This window comes from Cryptomeria japonica, chromosome 8, assembly GCF_030272615.1.
Source record: "Cryptomeria japonica chromosome 8, Sugi_1.0, whole genome shotgun sequence".
Classification (NCBI taxonomy): domain Eukaryota; kingdom Viridiplantae; phylum Streptophyta; class Pinopsida; order Cupressales; family Cupressaceae; genus Cryptomeria; species Cryptomeria japonica.
The window spans coordinates 399,277,277-399,296,784 of record NC_081412.1 but is presented as its reverse complement, the minus strand read 5'-3'; the positions used below and the strand labels follow the sequence as shown (position 1 = coordinate 399,296,784).

Below are 19,508 nucleotides of genomic sequence, written 5' to 3'. Positions count from 1 at the left end.
TTTTCCCTTGGTCCACACTTTGCAACATAAAAACATTATAACTTAAGAACATTTTCATCCATATCGCCACTTTTGATAAATATAATACTTAAAAAATAATATTCATGAAATTGCACTTTGGCATCCGAAAAGAAGGTGAAATAATTCGCCCAAAAAGACTTAGGACAAAATTAATATTTTCTCCCTTCCTAAGTCGTCCATCCATAAAATAATCAAATATTAATACCTCATGCCTAAGGTATTAATATATTAAAAATACCTTCTCCTCAAATATTGATTATTGCCAAATTGAGTCGGAGACCAAAGTGCTAGAAATCACCAAAACTGAACTAAGTTGGGGCTCTGAACTGAACTGTTAAAAATAGTCATCTGAGTGAATACAAGATCTTGCCAAAATAATACTGCCAGAAATAGCCACTGAGTTGAGCCGCAAAATTCTTGCCAAGAATAACACCAAAAAAATTGCTGGAAGACCAACTGCTCAAATTGACTTGCCGAAAATAGCCATCTGAATAGGCCTACTGACATTCTGCTAAAAATAGTACTTCTAAAAATAGCATATTGCTAAAAATAGTAAGTGTTTCCAAAGTGATTTTAACCACATTCTGAGTAGCCGTCGCACTTACTAAAAATAGTAAGTTGGGAAAAAGTCACTCGATGCAGATGCATGTCGAACCATCCTAAAGCTCTCTGAAAACCCAAAAGGAATCCATAATCCAAACTATCAAACTACCACATATACCCCCTGAAAACACCAAAGAATCCTCCTAGAAAATAAGAAACCCTAATTTCTGCCCCCGACTAGCCTACGGGCCTCCAAACTAGGCTAACGACCAACAAAACTAATCATTGCGGAGAAGGGGACATTACAATGTTTAATATTGTTAATTTTCTTAACTGCTAAATCCACTTAGTTATGATAAGATGACCGACAGTTATCTAAAATGTGCTTTTACTATTGTCAGTAAAGTATAATGATGTTTTGGTTAAACGGTTTGGGAGTTTCAAAGTTGTTATATTGTTATTTTGATATGCCAGTCAAACCGGTAAACTGTCAGTGCTATTGCAGTTTGTAGTTCAGTATTTGAACCAGTTTGTTCAGTGATTGACTTGAGAGATTGTTTTTGAGTTTGGTGAAAGTTAAGTCAGTTTTCTATCTATTGATTCACCCCTCCCCCCTCTCATTAGTTGTCTGGATCCTTATTGATTCATCATATCAACATAATTTTACGTGTTAATGAATGTTATATGATAATGAATGAATGTTATATTTTATTAATGGATGAAAGAATGAATTAATGTTATATGTTAATGGGGAATTTAGAGTGATGTTAGAGGGGGAGGGCCAAATGAGCTTCCACCTTCACATGGTTGGCCCAGTTAAGTAGAGAATATTAAACTATTCTTGAAACAAAGAGAAGCTCAATAAGGTAACGCACTTTCCAATATTTCATTATGATCCACTCTTAATTTTATTGAATAATATGTATTGAATCTTAATTGTAGGGTCCAACAGAGCCAACACGAACAACATCACAAGAAGTTACTTAGTGAAGACCATCAAAGGTAAGGTCCTTGATTAAGATTTTGTTGTTTATATTCATATTGCTAATTATAGAAAATAGATGATATTGTTTATATTCATATTGCTGATTACATAGGCAAATATTCAATTAACTTTTTAAAAAAGCAATCACCAAATACACCAAATAGCTGTCTAAGTCTGAGATCAAAGATTAGCAATTAGGAGTCACCAAATACACCAAATAGTTGTCTAAACAAGGGCTAGAACCCACTATGAAATATAGTTTAACTTGTCCTTGAATTGAGAACTTCAACATTTTAACGGACTACATAGGACACTACCTTACAAAATGAGCCGACTTCACATGAAATTGGTCTAAGGTAGAAATAACAGTAAAATGAACATCTAAGCTTTTAAATTCAACTTTAACTTGAGGGTGATGGAACCAATGGTGGGACAAGTGAAACCATCATGCACCTTAATCAAGACTTCAGATTTATCATAATTGTCTTGGTTCTATGTTGAGGCTTTGAACTATCAATGTAGCTTGATCTTTGACATTTTGTGACAATGGTTGCATTCTGTTGTGACCAATACTCTTGATAGTCTATATAACTGTGAATTGTCCTTTTGTTGAAATGATGTTACTATTTTGACTGTGTATTGTAGGTCTATCAGACTTTGGGACTATAAAAGATTTTTTCATATTGCTTCTACGATACTATCATGTTCTCATTCATCTAAACCTTATACCCCTTTAACCCTAAATCATTGTAACTGCCTTTGGCCCTTTTGGCATTGGATGAAATCCTTACTGGGGTATAGTTGTTAACTGCTTCTACTCTCTGTCATTAACTTGCTACAATTTTTTCTGATCCAATCCTTGTATATGAACATCTTTGCTTATGGACTGTGAGAGGTCACTTTGTGGTTTGAGATCTTTATAATCTTAGTGTGTTGCTATGATTGTAATCTCTGCATCCTTTAACCCTTCATGACCTTGTATGTCATCTTTGACCTATAGCTAGTCATTGTGCTGTAGCAGAATGCATAATGGCTACCTATCTTCATCAGGGCTTTGCATGTTACTTCTGTCATTTTCCTCACTCTAATATCCACGCTTTATCAAGATCTTCATTACCCAAATAGTCCCTCTTGATTGTGTTTGTATATTGTTAGAATATATGGGATTGTTGATTTTGTATATTGTTAGAATATATAGTTTACCATAGTTAGTTAGTCATTAAGGGAAGGAGTTATATAAGGGTAGTTCAATATTTGAGAAAGCTTATCAAATCATATTCCATATTTGCAATGCTCTATATTCCCTGATGGCAATTTTTTTTTTTTAAATATAGCTTGTTCGTCAAAATTCTGACGGACGTTCCTAACATAGGCTCTAACAAGAGTGTTGTATCTATGATAAATTATTTCATCGCAGACACAACACTCTTGTCGGAGCTTCCTTGAATTTGTTGTCAGAATTCTGACAAAAAAGGACACTATGTTTCGACAGGAATGTTGTACTTGCGACGAAAAATTTCATTGTAGGTGCACCATTCCCATTGGATCTTCCTTGCATTTGTTGTCGAAATTCTAACAAAAAAGGGCACTATGCTCTAACGGGAATGTTGTACCTACGACGAAAATTTTTGTTGCAGGAGCACCATTCTCATCAGAGCATAATGTCTTTTTTGTCAGAATTCCGACGAAAAACCTAGTGCATGGTTTGTCGGAAGATTGGCTACTTTGTTGGAATTCCAACGAATTAGATAGCCACATTTTGTATCAACTTCCGACAAAGAAGGCGTCAGAATTTTGTCGAACATCTGTCCGTCGAATAACCCAACAAAATTTTAGCAACGAAAAACTTTTCATTTCATCGGATTTACAACAATAATATGTCAGAATTACGACGATAGTTCATCGGAAAATGACCCCAAATGAGTTAGTGTCACCATTTTTGGAGATCAAAACTCAATAAATGCCTTCTTCCTATATGATACAAACTCACCTTTCTCTCTTTCATAGTCCAACCTATAGGAAGCATGAGAGGTGGAAAGAGAATGTGGCCTTATTTGTGAAAAAAGAGCACTAGGAGGAAGTAATATTTTGTTGAAGTGAGGTATTTTTCTCCCTTGTGACAACTCCCCTATGGGTTGAAACTCAACCATATCTGTCACCTTGTTAAGCTTTGAAACCCAAGGCCTAACAACCAGTAGTTGAGGATCCACACCTTTAGCTCCAAAATTACAAATATTTCTTTTATTGAGCTCATTGTAGTCTAACATTCCTCATTTTGTAGGGTAGATAATTACTAGAAGGATACTTGTATTGAAGCTTATATTGTTGGGGCCCCAAAGGATAATCTCAAATTTTTGTGATCCATGGATTGACATTGGTAATAGGGGTTTGACAAGCTGGGATACATGACTCTTTGGGTAAGGCTCTAAGTTCCTATTTGGACTTCTATTGATTCCTTAAGGCTCTTGGATGCACCAATCTCAACACAAACCATTTTTTGAGGGTGAGCTAAGAAGAAATGTTCTTTCTCATCATTGATAACATGCCCTAATGAAATTGTGTTGTGATCTAAGAAGGGCCAAAGTTACAAGGAGAGACCTGTGAGATCAATGTAAATTGAAACTTAGAGAGAACTTTCTTCAAAGGCAATGGAGTCTTTGAGTCCATTGGGTAAAGACTAACAAAGATGAGCAAATGTACCAAGGATCATGCTTATAGAAAATATGAATTTAACAAAATAGAAAATAAATAAATATTTCATAAGGTTTTAGATAGCCTCCACACGTAGCACATGAGGGACCTAGGTGGAGTTGACCCTATAAGATTTGACTATGAAGCCATTCGAGATTACAAATGAGTAAAAAAGCATAAACAAAAAAATAGAAATGAGAGAATAAAATATATTTTATTCAACATGAATGCAAAGCATACAAGCATGAGTGATTAAAAGGAAAACGATACATGAGTATATATATATGATATACCACCTAAGAGACTAAAAACACAACCAATGCAAAATAAAGTGAAAAAGTCCCTAACTAAACTAAGTGCAAAAATGAGCAAAGTGGAGAACTAGCTAGGATATAGAATAGTTAGAAAATATACCTCATTCACACTAATGGACCCTAACTCTCTACTATACTCTTAGAAGGAATTCTACCAACAAAATGCCTAACAAGAGTATAGAGCTAGGTGCATTCATTTTAAAAGTTCTAAATAAGCAAAACAACATCAAGAGCAAGAAAGTTACCTTACGAACCACTTTCAAAATAAAACTGCTAAGATGTTTTAGAGCCATTTTCTTGTGATTCCAAGCTAATAATTAGTCTCAAATGTTGGGCCAATTTGATCGACAACCATTTTAAAAGAGAAAAAAACTGCCCAAAGGCAAGGGAAACTAAGAAAACTTAAATAAAAATGAAGATTTCCTACTCTAGAGAGCAATATGAAATGGGGGTAACAAGGACAAGGGCATGACATGAGTAAGAAAATGCAGACCAAGTCAAAACACTAATATAACCCACCCAAACAACAAACTTTCCAACAAAAAATGCTTAAATTCTAAATATAAACATTTATGTTAAGAAATTTTCTAAAGTACCATAACAATTCATTTTACTACCATTATAACTACACCTCTCTAAGGTATAATTATATATTTATGTACAATAAATTAATTCAGTGTACTTTGCATAATTAATTGAATTGTAATTAAAAGGTTTATATTGTTTATTTACATTGTCCACATAAACCATAGCTAACTAAGAGAACAAACATGTAAAGTTGCTTCTAATTTGTAAGGACTAGAGTAATAAACCACTACAAATTACACTTTGAAGACATGATAAAATTCATTTTAAGCTGTTGAAATTGAATCTTTACCATTCTGTATATCAGCTATCTGTGTCAGGTTCAATAAAAGATATATAAAAAAAATAAATTGTATTGTATTGTAGATGATTTCAACTCATCACTATCTAGATGCCTCCAACATAGATTTTGCCATTAAACCAAGATCTACAAAATTTTGAATTGATGTCAGATATATTGAAGAGTTACTAATGTAACTCTACTTGTGACACAGTGATGGGTGCCTGCCTACTATTGAACCAAAACACTAGGGCAAAGTCCTTAATCATTTAGTTTAGTCAGGTGGATTAGTGACAGAAAATGAGCCTGATCTCTCTAGGGTGAATACAAGTGTGAATCAAATCAGCATTGTCATAAGGAAATGCATAAGCATGAGGACATGCCCTTTTAAAGTTGATGGCATACTGACTAGGAGTGCATGCATCAGAACTGTTATACTGATTAGCACAGCAGTACATATCTGTTCTCAAAGCCTGGCATGCACTCTTGCAGGCTACCACTTCCTCTGCAACACTCTTCACCTGCATAATATGAGGACAAGTGCTGAGGATATTACCTCTGCATACTGCCTTACTACAATTCCCTTCACCTCCATGAGCTGTAATGGTTAAGGGCAAATTAAAGCCCTGCAAAAGACTTACTGTATAAGTTGTGATATTATGGTGGAATGATAGCTCAACAAGAGTGAGAGGGTTTTTTCCCTTTGTGCCATTGCAGTGTAGTTTTCCATTGCAATCTCCTGTGAGGCAGGCATTTAGCTGTGTGAAGTTGCAGCCTGTCCTGCCCCAAATATGTCCCTCCCACTGCTTTGTCACATTGAAGCTTTTGATCTGATTGGGTTTGAGAGAAAACCCTCCTAGTGCTAGAACAGGGTAACCTGCCCTTGGCTGCACTCCGGGCCATATGTTGAAACTACAGTTGTTAACTACACTAACTCTCCAAGGCTTGCTTTTATAGCTGCTGCCCACCATCATCTTTCCACCTGCAATTCCTAGTGTAGCCAGTTATACTGATATAAAAGAATAACACTCTTCATGATAAGAAAAGAACAAATAACTGCTATCTATTTACTTTTGAACATCTGCTCTATCCATCTAAGATCACACAGAAAATTCTGCCTTTATTTTAATTAAACTCATGTAGCTTCCACAGTTCATGAAATCATTAGTAGTTTTCTGGATTAAGTTGTGTATAGATTTTTCTCATCAATGTTTTGAAACATACTGTATGATCTATCATCAGGATGAAATACATAACAACGTTGATGAGAAAAATCTATACACAACTTAATCTAAAAAACTACTAATAATAATCACCTTTACTGTAATTAAAAATGATTTTACTGTTATTAAAAATATAATTGACAAACTATCCTCCACCAGACTAATTACTCCATGTTAAGTAATATAAAATCTTAAAACATAACAATCAAACAAAAGAGCTAAATGCAGTCCACATGGTCAATCAATTACTGAGCATTAAGTCAGCTGGGGAGATAGAAAGGCAGTAAGACCTGCATTAACCTTCACATAAATACTTTGAAGCTCCACCACCAAATGTAATTGAGCTACTAAGAAACATACCTGAAAACACAGCAAATAGCATAGCAAGCCCCCATCTTGACATTAAACTCATTCTGCTATTAAAGACGAAGATATAAGATATGAGCAGCCCAAAACAACTGTGGGTACCATTGGGATAGATCAAATGTAAATCAGTTCAGTTTATAAAAGATCTCCACAAATAAAATAATGATCATGAGATTGTCATGCATTGAATGAAGGAAAATAGGAAGTCCAAGATGAGAATTAGAGGAAAGAATTGCCTAGTGACTCCCTGGAAAGTCTGTCTATTTCAATTATTTAGTGCCTTCTCATTTCAGTTTTTTGGGGGATCAACAGAAGCAAATGCTCTCCTTGATTTCTATATCCAGTTCTTTGGCCATTTCTATTTTTGTCATTGAATTCAGATGCTAAAGTAAAATAATAGTTATATGAAGATCACAAAAAGATGGCAGGGATAAGCTTATAATCTTTCAGCGTGAAAAGAGAAGATTAACACTGGGTGACTGTCACAAAGAAAATGTGGGGATACTAATTTTAGGCAAAGTATATTCATAAATTTTGAGTTGAGAACCATTTCAAACTAAATTTATTTGGTACCATGGAAATAAAGATTTGCCTACGTACATGGGGTAAAACATGTCATATGAATGAATCTAGAGAAAAGGTACGATTTTTATAATAATATTTACTATTATTTTTAAAATTTAAGTGTAGGTTGATTAAGAGAAATTAATTTTGAGTTAAAAAAATATTAGAAAATTGAGTCTACGTTACTCTACGATTCTATGATAAAGAGGGTTAATTGTGATATATATGAGAAGGTGAATGTTTCAATTTGTATTTTGTCACTAGTTTTGGATTAGATTAGTATCAAAGTGGTTATATTATTAGTGGAAAGTTGTTTGACTATTTTGCAGATTGAAACCTATAAAAGATCAAGTGGGAAAGAGTGGTTACATTCTATAGATATATCGAATCTCTTAGTTGGAAAAAAATAATTAAGAAGCATGGTAATAGATGTAGAACCTATTGATGGACAATCAAGGATCCTCGAGTAAGAAGTTGATGTAACAAGAGAAATGAGTCAATGGAATCTTTTATGAGAAATTATGTTCATTGGAAGACACCAAGAGCATAGGGTAAGTGTACTCTAAAGAAGGCAAACAAATATTACTGGAAAATAGGTCTAGTAAACACATCTTGTTCAAATTTAAGACAAAGATTAAAATTCACCATTTGATGGAGAGGTAGATGTAAAAATGATTGATTGTTGGTTGACATATTTGGAAGTATGTTTTAGTATGCATAATTTTATCATAAAACAAACAATTTCTTTGCTAGATAAAGAATGACAAAGTAACTTTAAATTGATTCAAAAATATTTTATATTCATTTCCTTTGAGAAAACAAAGTCCAATAAATTCATGGGAGCAATTTGAAAAATTAATCAAGAAAAGCTTATATCTAATTTGCCATAGAAAGTAAACATCTAGATAATGGTAAAAAAAATTTAAAAAGTGTGCAAGCATACACTAGTGAGATTCAAACAAGCGTTGTCCAAATGGATGTTTCACAAGCCGAGGTCTTGATGAAGCTTAATGAAGACCTTCACAATCATCTTTAAAGACTCATAATACTCTTCAAGCCCTAGGACATTGATCATACATGTTCCCATGCTCACTACCTAGAGGTGGATGGTCGACCTTCCATTCCAAAGACACAAGAAGTAATCTTAGCCAAGAAGGTGAATGCCACAAGTTCCAAACTCACAAGACATCACAACCATTGTCATGTCAGTAATCATATAGGTGAAATTTGCTAGAACCTACATCTAGAAAAGTGTGCAAATGAAAGAAAAGTAAAAAAAATAATATTATGGCCGCCTTTAGTGGAAAATAAATTAAGCATAGTTCTAAGGATAATTCTAAAATATATTGCACCATATTCAAAGTTAATTTCCACATCCAGTAATTATTTTGAATAATTTGAATTTGTTGCTAGTGTAATTTTCCAAAACTATTTGAAATAAGTGCATTTAACTATTCAAAATATCCATATTAATCCACATTATTTGACATGTAGAGGTACTATTTATAGTCTACATTGTGGGAAACAAGACCAAATTATTTGATTATTTAAAATATCCATACCTATAGTCTAGTTTATTAGAATACAAATATTCATAGTTTAGTTTGTGGTCCATAAGTCAATTATTTGAAAAAGGGATGCTTTAAGAAAAGTGCTCCTGCTTTCCACCGCACCCCCCCCCCCCCAAAAAAAAAAAAAAGATTATGAATCCTAGTTGGGTGCTTCAATTTTCATGGCAAATCTAGGTCTTCTTTTGGAAAAGAATCTATGCGACAATTTTGTGTATATTTCTAACTAATTTTGTTTGAAACCTTAGACTAGTTAAAGATTAATATTAAAAAATAACTTTATTTATTTGATGAAGTGTTGATTAATAAAATAATAATAATTTGTTCCTCCTAAAAACCAAACATTAGTTTGTTTGAAAAATTATAAACTAATACCAAAAAACTAGCATAATTGGAGAATTGTCAACTAATAAAAAAATATAATGATTTGTTTGGAGAAGAACCTCCTAAAGAAATAAACATTAATTTGTTTGACAAATTATCCATGGATATAAAAAATTATATATTTACTTTAGCAATGTATCTATATTTTATATTGTTTGATAAACAACAATCATATTTCAAAAAAGTAAAGCTAAAACATCCATATTTGTTGAAAAAGTTCTAAAATAAACCACTAACTAGATTGGATTTGTTGACATCAATGACTCCTCTCACACAATCACCCCACTTACTAATCTAACTCTTGATCCTCAACTACCATGTGGGATCATCATGGTAGTCATACCTTCCTAAATCAATGACCTATATGATAGCAAAATAGTTCCAACATTTCTTCTCAAATGCCCTCAAGTGTTTCAATACTATAAGGTTGTTGCCATTTTTCTTTCCAACATTATGAACCTCTTGCAAGACTTGTTGTTGGTCATAAATTTAGCATTTGAGTATATGCAACCATATTTTCTCTTAAAGGACTCTTCTCAAACTATGGTTTCAAGGTATGACCTTTCAATAGGCTTTGCACCTATTGATGTTTTGTTCACTTTCAAAGAGGTAAAATAAGATCGTAGTATAATTTGTGTTTACAATACAATGATTAATGGTCCACAAAATAATAACGTGGATATATTTGAAGGTGTGGTTATTTCATATAGTTTAGAGCTTGGCCCAATCTTTTTTAAACAAATGAAGAAAAGTTTCCATACCATTCACTTTCTTCTCTTTTGTCATGTGTTTATATACCAATCAAATAAACGTGAACATGCTATTTTAAGAAGGCGATAGCCACCAGTTGAGGAGTGAATAGTGTTGGATATAGTATTGCCATTAATGTCAAAGGTGTTGGTTAGTGTTGTCAAGGCATCCAAAAGATAGCAATTACTGTCATGCCATATCACATCAACTAAGTTTTGGAAAGACCAAGTCAAGTATGTTTGATAGCTCTCTTAATTTATCATTATGCTTTGGTAGTAGTTGTTCCTAAGTTCCTAGCACATATGCTCTTGTTTGGAAGTACCTATGTTAGGTTTCTAAGGTTTGTTTCTCAAAAATAGTATGTGCACTTTGTTGTATTGTCATAAGGTTTGGCTTTGCATCCTATCATAGTTGTGTACTATGGCTTGCAATTTGGAAGTTAAGTAAAACCAAATATGAAGTATCATATTCTAAAGTTTCAGAAGATTTGGTCACTTGAGGAAAAAAAAATAGAAGTGACAAAGTCTTGATTTTGTTTGTTGGCCAACTATGTTGATGTTTTGGATTTATTAACCAAAGGAAGATAATGCACATCAGTTGAAGGAAGCGTGTGAAGGTTATTTGGAACTAGTTGAGTCTATGTTGGGCATATTGCATAGTGTTTTACCAATCTTGGTGTAATGTGTGGGCTTTAGGACTGAGCTGACTACATGTTTGGTTAAGGAATTGGTTTGTGGTTGACTTGTGGGTATTTTAATTATGTTCAGGCTAACTTCTAAATGTGATTACCTTTGCAATGCATATATATTGATGATCCAGGTTCATTCCTAGTGAGTGAAAAGGTAGAGTGACAAAAAATTTGTACAAGCTCCTTGATCAATTAGCAGAGATCAATTAAGGTGTGCGAATTAAGGTGTGCGAATTAAGGTGTGCGAATTAAGGTGTGCGAATTAAGTTACAGATCTTATACACATTGAGAGAGCATTTAGTAGGAAATTTGATCTAGTTGATGGTGCAGTTTGAGTTTGGAAGATCCACATAATTCATATCTTGTTGTACTTGAGGTTGGTGCCTCATAACCTGAGTTGGTGCTCAGTTCTTGTAGTAGGGGATTGACATCTCCTATAGGTTGGTCCATACTATTTAGTGAAAGTTCTTTAATATCTTTTGTGTTTTTTTCCTTTTGGATTTCCATATATAATTGATGTTCTCTTATGTGGATGTGTGTTTATGTTTATCACTCGGATAGTTACTTTATTGTTAAAGTAAGATTTAGAAATGCTACTAATAATTGATTGGAATTGAAGTTAAGTTTTTGCATATATTGATTCAACCCCTCTCTCAATTTATCACAAGTTGAGGAGTGAATAGTGTCCACTATTGGTGAGAGAGGGCCCACTCATGGTTAGAGTTATTCCAATCCCTCTTTTACATTTCTATATGAGTATTTATTGTGTTATTTTATGTTTCCTTAGGTTTGTGTGATTGAAACATTCCTAAATTAATTTTTAAAAATCATGAATTTTATTGCAAAACCTAATTTATTGATTACTCGTCTACCTTAATAAATATTATTCTATTGATTGTCAAACCTTCCTCTACATATTAGTGTTAAATCACCACAACATCATTTATCTATACAATGACACATGAGTAGTTTGTAATGTGTCACATCATCAATCCTTATTGTCATGTTGGTAGGTCCATGCAACCACATTAGTCATCATATCATCAAGGCCATGCCACTACCACATCAATAGAGACACATTATCATTTATACAACCCAATAATTGCCATGTTAACATGATGCCATTATATACTTGAGTGATTCCTTGTCCTTGTAGACTTGTATTTTAATTTGACACTAAAACTTAAACATACTTGTTCTCACTCATACAAAGTTCAATTGAAGTCAATTTTTTTATGTAGACTTGTATTTTAATTTAATACTAAAACATAAACATACTTGTTCTCACTCACATGGAGTTCAACTGAAGTCAATTTTTTTGGTTGGGTATTTGTTTGATATACAATGTAGTGCCAATATTTATTTGTAGGTAATGTATCTAGTTCTTGGTATTTACTATTTTTTATACAACTTATTGAGTCATTTCCATTTTTGGAAATTCTATGAATTTATTCTTACACATACAAACTCTTTTTTATTTTAAGCGCACAAATTTTCATGTACTTCAGACAAATCCTTTTGGTTTGTTCTTATTTTGCCTCAACAATGTACTTTCAATTTCTTGTTCCTTTATACTATTCTTTTGTAAATTATTATAATAGAGCCATTTTTTCAAGCTTATGCATGCATGGAAGATTAAGTCTTATCTAATTAGAGATATGTCATAAAAGAATGTATTTCTCATACCTTGGAAATACCAATTTACTTCATATGACTATAACCTTAGAGAATATATCATGTTTAGTAGTAAGTTAATAATCTTTGACCCTCTTATAGTTCACAACATCAAATTCAAAATTCAAGTTGTCTTTTACCATACAAATACAAATTATCATCCATGACAAAGATTCAAGCCAACTCTTTGAATTTATTCATAGCTCATATGTATACAATTTTGCTACGGAGATAGCCAATCAAGACCTAGAGGCCTAATGGAAAGAACAAAGAAATCAGAAGACCAATATGACAAGAATAAACTATGTTCCTATGAAAAAATGCAAATAGAACAATCTATACAATCATCTAATGCATGAGAGACTCTTGCTTATATAGGCCTATGTGAGACATAATAATATATAAGATTATGACAAGTGTCTTAATCTTATGATATGATACATAAAATGATAAGTATCCTATGTGTACCCTAGGTAAATTAACTAACAAGTGTGAATAGGACCTAGTAGGTGAACAAGTTAGGCAATATCGCTATTCACACCAACACCCCCCTTAAGTGCAACTTAGTGAGAATGAGAAAACATAAAAAGATGCAAAGATCAGTACCAACTACTAGGCCATATTAGGTATCCATGTACAAAGTGAATTTTCATAAATAAGAAACAAAGAAAAGGAGAAAAACTAGTGGGAAAAGTCACAAAAGTCCACATTGAAAGAGAGAAATACAAAATTGTCTTAGAAATATGAAAAGGAAAAACCACAAAAGGTCCCCCCAAAATAGATACAAGTAACCTCCTCAATAGTGAATCTCATGTACCAATGATAGATTCTCTAAATTGTATGTAGAAGATGGTTCATAATCATCAAACAATGTTCCTCCCTTTAAGAAGAGATAATAACAAAGGTATATGCATTATGTCTTCCCATTATTGAAAGGAATATGAAGGAAGAAAGATAACATATATGAAATCTGTAAACTTTATTAATGTGTCTCTAGGTCAATATCAAAGCATACCATTGCCAAGTTAGGTGTTCTAGGCCACATTGAAGAAGATGACAATCTAAAACTTAGTAGATATGAATGTAGAATATGATCCAAATATGAAATTGTCTTCTCACAATGCTACTTAAGATTCTCTAAGACAATGCCAAACTATGACAAATAACCACAAAATAATAATAAGGGTCTAAGCTTAAACCACAACATCTAACTAAGAGGTTGCAGCTCCATAAGAGCAAACATCAAAGAGAATATGAATATCCTTAATAGGTTCCTCCAATTATATAAGATAAAACCCATAATATAAACCTGTAATGTTTGTCAAATACTCATCCCAAGTAACTTTATCTAGAAGACAAGAATTGTGTTGTTGCATTTAATCATTAGAAGCCATGGATGTAACAATTCTAGTCTCATTAGAAGAAACAATAGATGGAGGCAATGAAGTACAAGATTCAATAATTATGTTAGTGTAGCATCGTAAATTGTACACCCTTAATTAGGGTCGTACAATTCCATGCTTAGGTTAGCACCTGCCTTAGTGTGTTGCATTTTGAATTTTCAATACTCCTTTAGGCATTTATTTATTAATTTAATTAAAACCTAAAGTAATCTCTTATCATTTCACACATTATAAAATTAGAGCCTTAACCCTAAGTGTGCCCCTTTTTATTTTATCTTCTTTAATCAATTAATCATTAAGTCTTGATAAAGTCCTATTTTTACTTTCAAGACCCGATTTTGCATATCTAAACACCTTGGATTGTCGCATCAAGCTAGGATTAGCTTTGTAATCACAAAACCTTGCATCTCTAAAAATTTGGAAAAAAGTCAGTTGGACCAAGGTGCAACACCATGGTCCCGACTTTTTCTCCCCAAATTTTGGGATCATGTCTTAACGGTATTATAATGTTTAAATCTTTCTTTGTGCAAAATTATATCAATTCTAGCTCAACCTATGATAAAAAAAAATAAAAAATAAAAAATTAGGGTTTCATATATATAACCTTTTCTTTCTTCATTTGAAGGATCCATCTACAAGCAATTGAAGGAGGCCTCTTATGAAGTGAAAGTGCAGGTTTATGTGAAGTTTACAATAAAAAAATAAAGCATTCAAAATCAATCAAGTCTTCTTCAACCTTTTTCATCATCTATGGAAGCTTACGAGATATTGAAGAATAATAAAGAGATCATCAACTATTGATTGGCTTGTACCTCTCCCTTAGGATTTGGTATGATTTCATGTTATTTTCATATCTCTCTATGAGTTTTCAGATCTACATATCATTCATTTTTAGTTACATTATTGCTTAGATCCATATTGCATTTAAGATTTGAAGCATTTACATTATGTTCATTTAGGGTTTTTATTCCAAACATAGGGTAGAACTGTACTTTGCATTCTAGCTCATTTAGGATTGTATACAATGAAAATGGATGATGAAAACAATAATATTGAAAGACTAACAAAGATCCAGCCACAAAACCCTATCCTAACAATTAAAAACATCCACCATACACAAATGAAGATACCTAAGATCATGCAAATCAATAAAACAAAGCAAGATATACCATTCACATGTCTGGTAGGGTTTTAATCTTCATTTCTTCCTATCTCCATTGATCTTGTTTGATATATTTTCTCTCAAATTTTATGTGTGCACAAGAGCTCAACAAAGAACGAAAATGTGGTTGATATATAGCTTGATCGCAAGAAGGCTTGATTACATAAGAGATGAGATTGCGTTGATTACGTGATTACACAATTAGGGTTGAAAGGAAGAGGGCATCTTCTTATATAGAGAACACTGTAAGAAGTGGAGGGATAAGATTAAGAGGTGTAAAGATAAATAGTCGGCTAGGATCAAAGGGTAGGTAGAGGAAATAATTAAATGATAAAGGGGCTAGGTAAGAGAAGAATGACATGTGTCATGGGTAGAAAAGACTAATGAATTAATTAAATAAATAAAGATTCATTTAATTAATATAAGAAAGGGGATAATTAAATAAATAAATAATTTATTTAATTTAGGAAAAAGGACAATTTAAATAAATTAAAGTATATATTTAATAAGGAAAGGCTTAGAAGAGGATTAATGAATTCAGTAAATAAATAAAGATTTATTTAATTAATAGAAGACTTAGGATACACTAATTAAATAAATAAATAAATCTATTTAATTAAATAGGACAATTTTAGGTGTCTACATTTTGCCCCTCTTTGAGACAATTAACTTGTCGTGTTGGCTCAAAGAAGATAAGATAAACTGATACAAAGTTGTCCCATGACGAGAATGATATGCCCCCTTGAGAGATTGGATGGAAAACTGAAAGGGTTGCAGACAATCTTCTCGAAAAGAGAAAAAAGGCTAGAAAGGACTAACGGGATAGGGTTACATGTCACACAGAAAAAGAAAAAAAAGATTGACACAAGGAAGAAAATCTGACACTGGAGACTAGGGTTAAGTAGCCTATATGATAGGGCCACAAGGAAAACATCCTCATTTGTTTCCATGCATCTAAGAGATTAGACTGTAGAGAAAGATCTTAGAGCAATCAGAGCAGCCAACAACAATGGATAGAGTTTACAGGTTCGATCGAGTCCAGCGATATCAGAGACCAGACGACATGGGTGAGTCGGTAAGTACCTCAAAGCCTCTTTATTAGTTTATGCATTTTTTACTATCATTAATGCACTTTAGGGTAAATAAACAAAAATGCAAAATCGGTAAAAGTTTGCATGAGCACATCTAGGTCAGTGTTGAACGCATCTGCATAGGATATGTGTGTCTATGTTTGGTATGGTCGTGTATATGCATGTAATTGCATCTAGGTATAGATGGTGATGTATCTATGCCGAGAAGGCACGTTTGAATAAGGGGGCGCGTTTGTGAAAGACTATCGCGTATGTGTAGAACAACATTGTGTCTATGATGTACAAGTGCGTCTAGGGCAAGAAACCATGTATAGGTTGGTAAAAACCACGTCTGTGTTGCAAAAACACGTCTATGTCAAAGTAGGATAGAATTGGCAGTTCTGTGATGAACATATGTTGTCTTGGGTAAGTTGTTGAGAGGATACACTCAAGAAGGGCCTCTAGGGAGACAAACTGAGAGATAGGCTAGAATTGGCAATTCTGTGATAAACATATGTTGCCAATTGGATAAGCTACTGAGAGGATACACTCAAATAGGGTGTCTAAATAAGATCAAGTGCAATATGATGAACATATACACTAGGATGCAGCACCATGTGATAGACATAAGCACTAGAATAGAAGTAGCACTATGTGATGAACATGAGTACCACTAGGATTAACATGATTGGTTTGATTGGATGAAGGAGTAGTTGCCCCATATTGAGTCTAGAGAGTGATTTCCTGTGACATAGAGGTTATGACTAGAGTTGGCCTTTGAGGAGTGGGCAATTGTCGAGGCTATGGGATTGAGACACATCATGTATCTTCTTGAGATTCAGGCAAACAAAGGATTACTGACTACTCTAGTAGATAGATGACGCTTTGAGAGTTGTTCATTTCATTTGCCGACTGGCGAGATGTCAGTCACCTTAGAGGATGTTTATCGGATACTACGAATACTGATCCATGGGGAAATGGTGGCTTATGACAAAGAGGGAGATAGGGACACATTGAGATGAGTCTTTGATGACCTAGAGTTAGAGATGAGGTCAGGACATGTTAGCTAGGCGGTTATGTTGTCTATTGGATGCAGACTATCGAAAATGGTTGGAGTGATTAGTGGTCACCTTTGTTCGGACAGGGTGACATGAGGTATGGTTATTGGTTGGGGGAGGACTCTAGAGACACTAGTGATAGAGAACACTCAGTATGCATGGGGTCTGTGTGTATTAGCACACTTATATCATGAGCTTCACCAGTTTGTGTATCTCGATGGATGCGGGGTTACTTTGCTACACGTATAGTCATACAAACATATTGTGGTGACTAGGCCAATGCACTTCAGAGAGAGAGGGCATGGATAGTCCTATGCACATTTGTATAGTATGATCACTTCCTAGCCACACATTGGGAAGGTGGACTATTAGAGGTAGGTGATTGATGACATAGATAGTGTCATATGGAGACTCTATCTTGACTGCAAGGATTGGGAGGAGGAGCTACATAGCTACCTTATGTCTTCAAGAGTAGGTATCTGATCAGGCGGACACCATATATACTAGATAGACATCTGATTGATAGGGTATGCAGGCAGTTTGAGTGGAAATAGAGGATGCCTCGGGGATCTAGAGAGTTTGCATGAATAATACGAGAGTAGGCTCACTGAGAGCCGATTTTGTCTTATGATGCTACTATTACACAATTTGAGCAGTTAGTTCCTATTCCTTGGGACCTACAGAGATGTGATTGATGTAGGCATGGATGTAGAGTATGCAACCTATTTTGCAGCACATCCAATACTGAGGTTGATAGACCCAAATGAGCCTTTGATAGTTGAGGATGATGATGACAGGAGTGGGGGGAGATGGAGGAGGCAAAGAAGAGGAGCAACGAGGAGGGTGGTGAGGGGTAGGGGTGGACAAAGAGATATTAGAGAGAGAGTTGAGAGAGGACAGGACCCACAAGGAGGGAGGCCATTGAGACCACTGAGGGAGAGAGGAGGACAACTCCTACAGGTTGGGGGACAGGTACCAGGGAGAGGGGCATAGGGATATGGACAGGTTGGGTAGGAGGCACCTGAGTAGGCTAGACAGGAGGAGGGTGCCTAGGGTGGAGATGAGGAGGATAAGTTGCTAGCACTGCGGGAGATTGCAATGGGATAGGCCAATGAGATAGAGGATCTTGAGAGAGAGATGTGAATCGATTGAGGTGATACTTAACAAAGGTGCAGAGGGAGAAAGATCGGGCCATTCAATAATATATAGTTGCAAAGGAGGCACTTAAGGTAGGGAGAGCAGTAGGAGAGGGGGATCATAGAGAAAGTTATGCATACGTCCTATGAGCATGGGAGGAGATTGGATACTAGAGAGATCTATACTACATCGCTATTCCTCCATATCTTAGGGAAGGGAGTTACATGAGAGCCTCTCAAACTACGACCACCGGGAGAAAAAATAAGGTAGACATCCAGTGGCGAGGTCATGGGTCCACCCGCACCACCAAGAGGAGGAGAAAAGTAGGGTGATCCCAGAGCAGGGAGTTCGAGGGCTCAGATTCCTTTGAGGCCAGCCGGTTCCGAGGGAGGGTCTTCATCATATCTCTCTTGGATCCCGTTTGTATTAGTTTTTATATGATGATATAGACACCTTTGGGTGATTTTGTCGCCATATACGATATTTTGACATTATTGTATCATGACACTTATGATTTTTGATAGATATATATATATATATATATGAGATGACTCATTCTTTGCGGAAACTATATGCATGTGTACCTATGTGATGTTCTATATGCTTTATGATGCTTATGATGTTGATGCAAATATGTACATGAGGAAATGCAATATATTTTTGTTCCTTTATGTTTTTCATGATGTAAATATGAATTTACTAAATGCAGATGTATGTATGATAATGATATGATATGATTATTTATAGGATGAGATGCATGATGTATATATTGGTCTTTTTTATGTTTTTATATGAGAATGAAAATGCTTATTATTAGTGATATATGCAGGATGTGATGCTATCATGATTTATAAATGAATGTATATGATGTGCTAATAGGTAATGATGCAGGTGAAAGCTATATAAAATGTAGGTCTTTTGGCATGTCATTATACTCAGTCATATGATAGCAGACTACATGGACTCGGGAAGGGACAACAAAGGTCAATCAAGAAAAGAGGATGAAAGGTAGAAGATATGGAAGTGAAAGAGATTCTTGTGG

At 34.3% G+C, this 19,508-nt stretch overlaps 1 protein-coding gene across 2 annotated transcripts; it reads right to left on the bottom strand.

The window, feature by feature from the left end:
* Positions 1-5,474: 5,474 nt before the first annotated feature.
* On the bottom strand, positions 5,475-7,124 carry LOC131079445 (osmotin-like protein). Of its 2 annotated transcripts, none has more exons than XM_059209993.1 (2): positions 7,003-7,124; positions 5,475-6,410 (listed from the first exon to the last, which is right to left on the bottom strand). In XM_059209993.1, exons 1-2 carry the CDS (start codon positions 7,052-7,054, stop codon positions 5,707-5,709), a joined length of 756 nt encoding a protein of 251 aa, XP_059065976.1. In that variant the 5' UTR covers positions 7,055-7,124; the 3' UTR covers positions 5,475-5,706. The 2 variants fall into 2 exon arrangements, with proteins under 2 accessions (XP_059065976.1, XP_057873383.2); XM_058017400.2 differs by having other exon boundaries at positions 5,475-6,401; positions 7,003-7,123.
* Between the last annotated feature and the right edge of the window lie 12,384 nt (positions 7,125-19,508).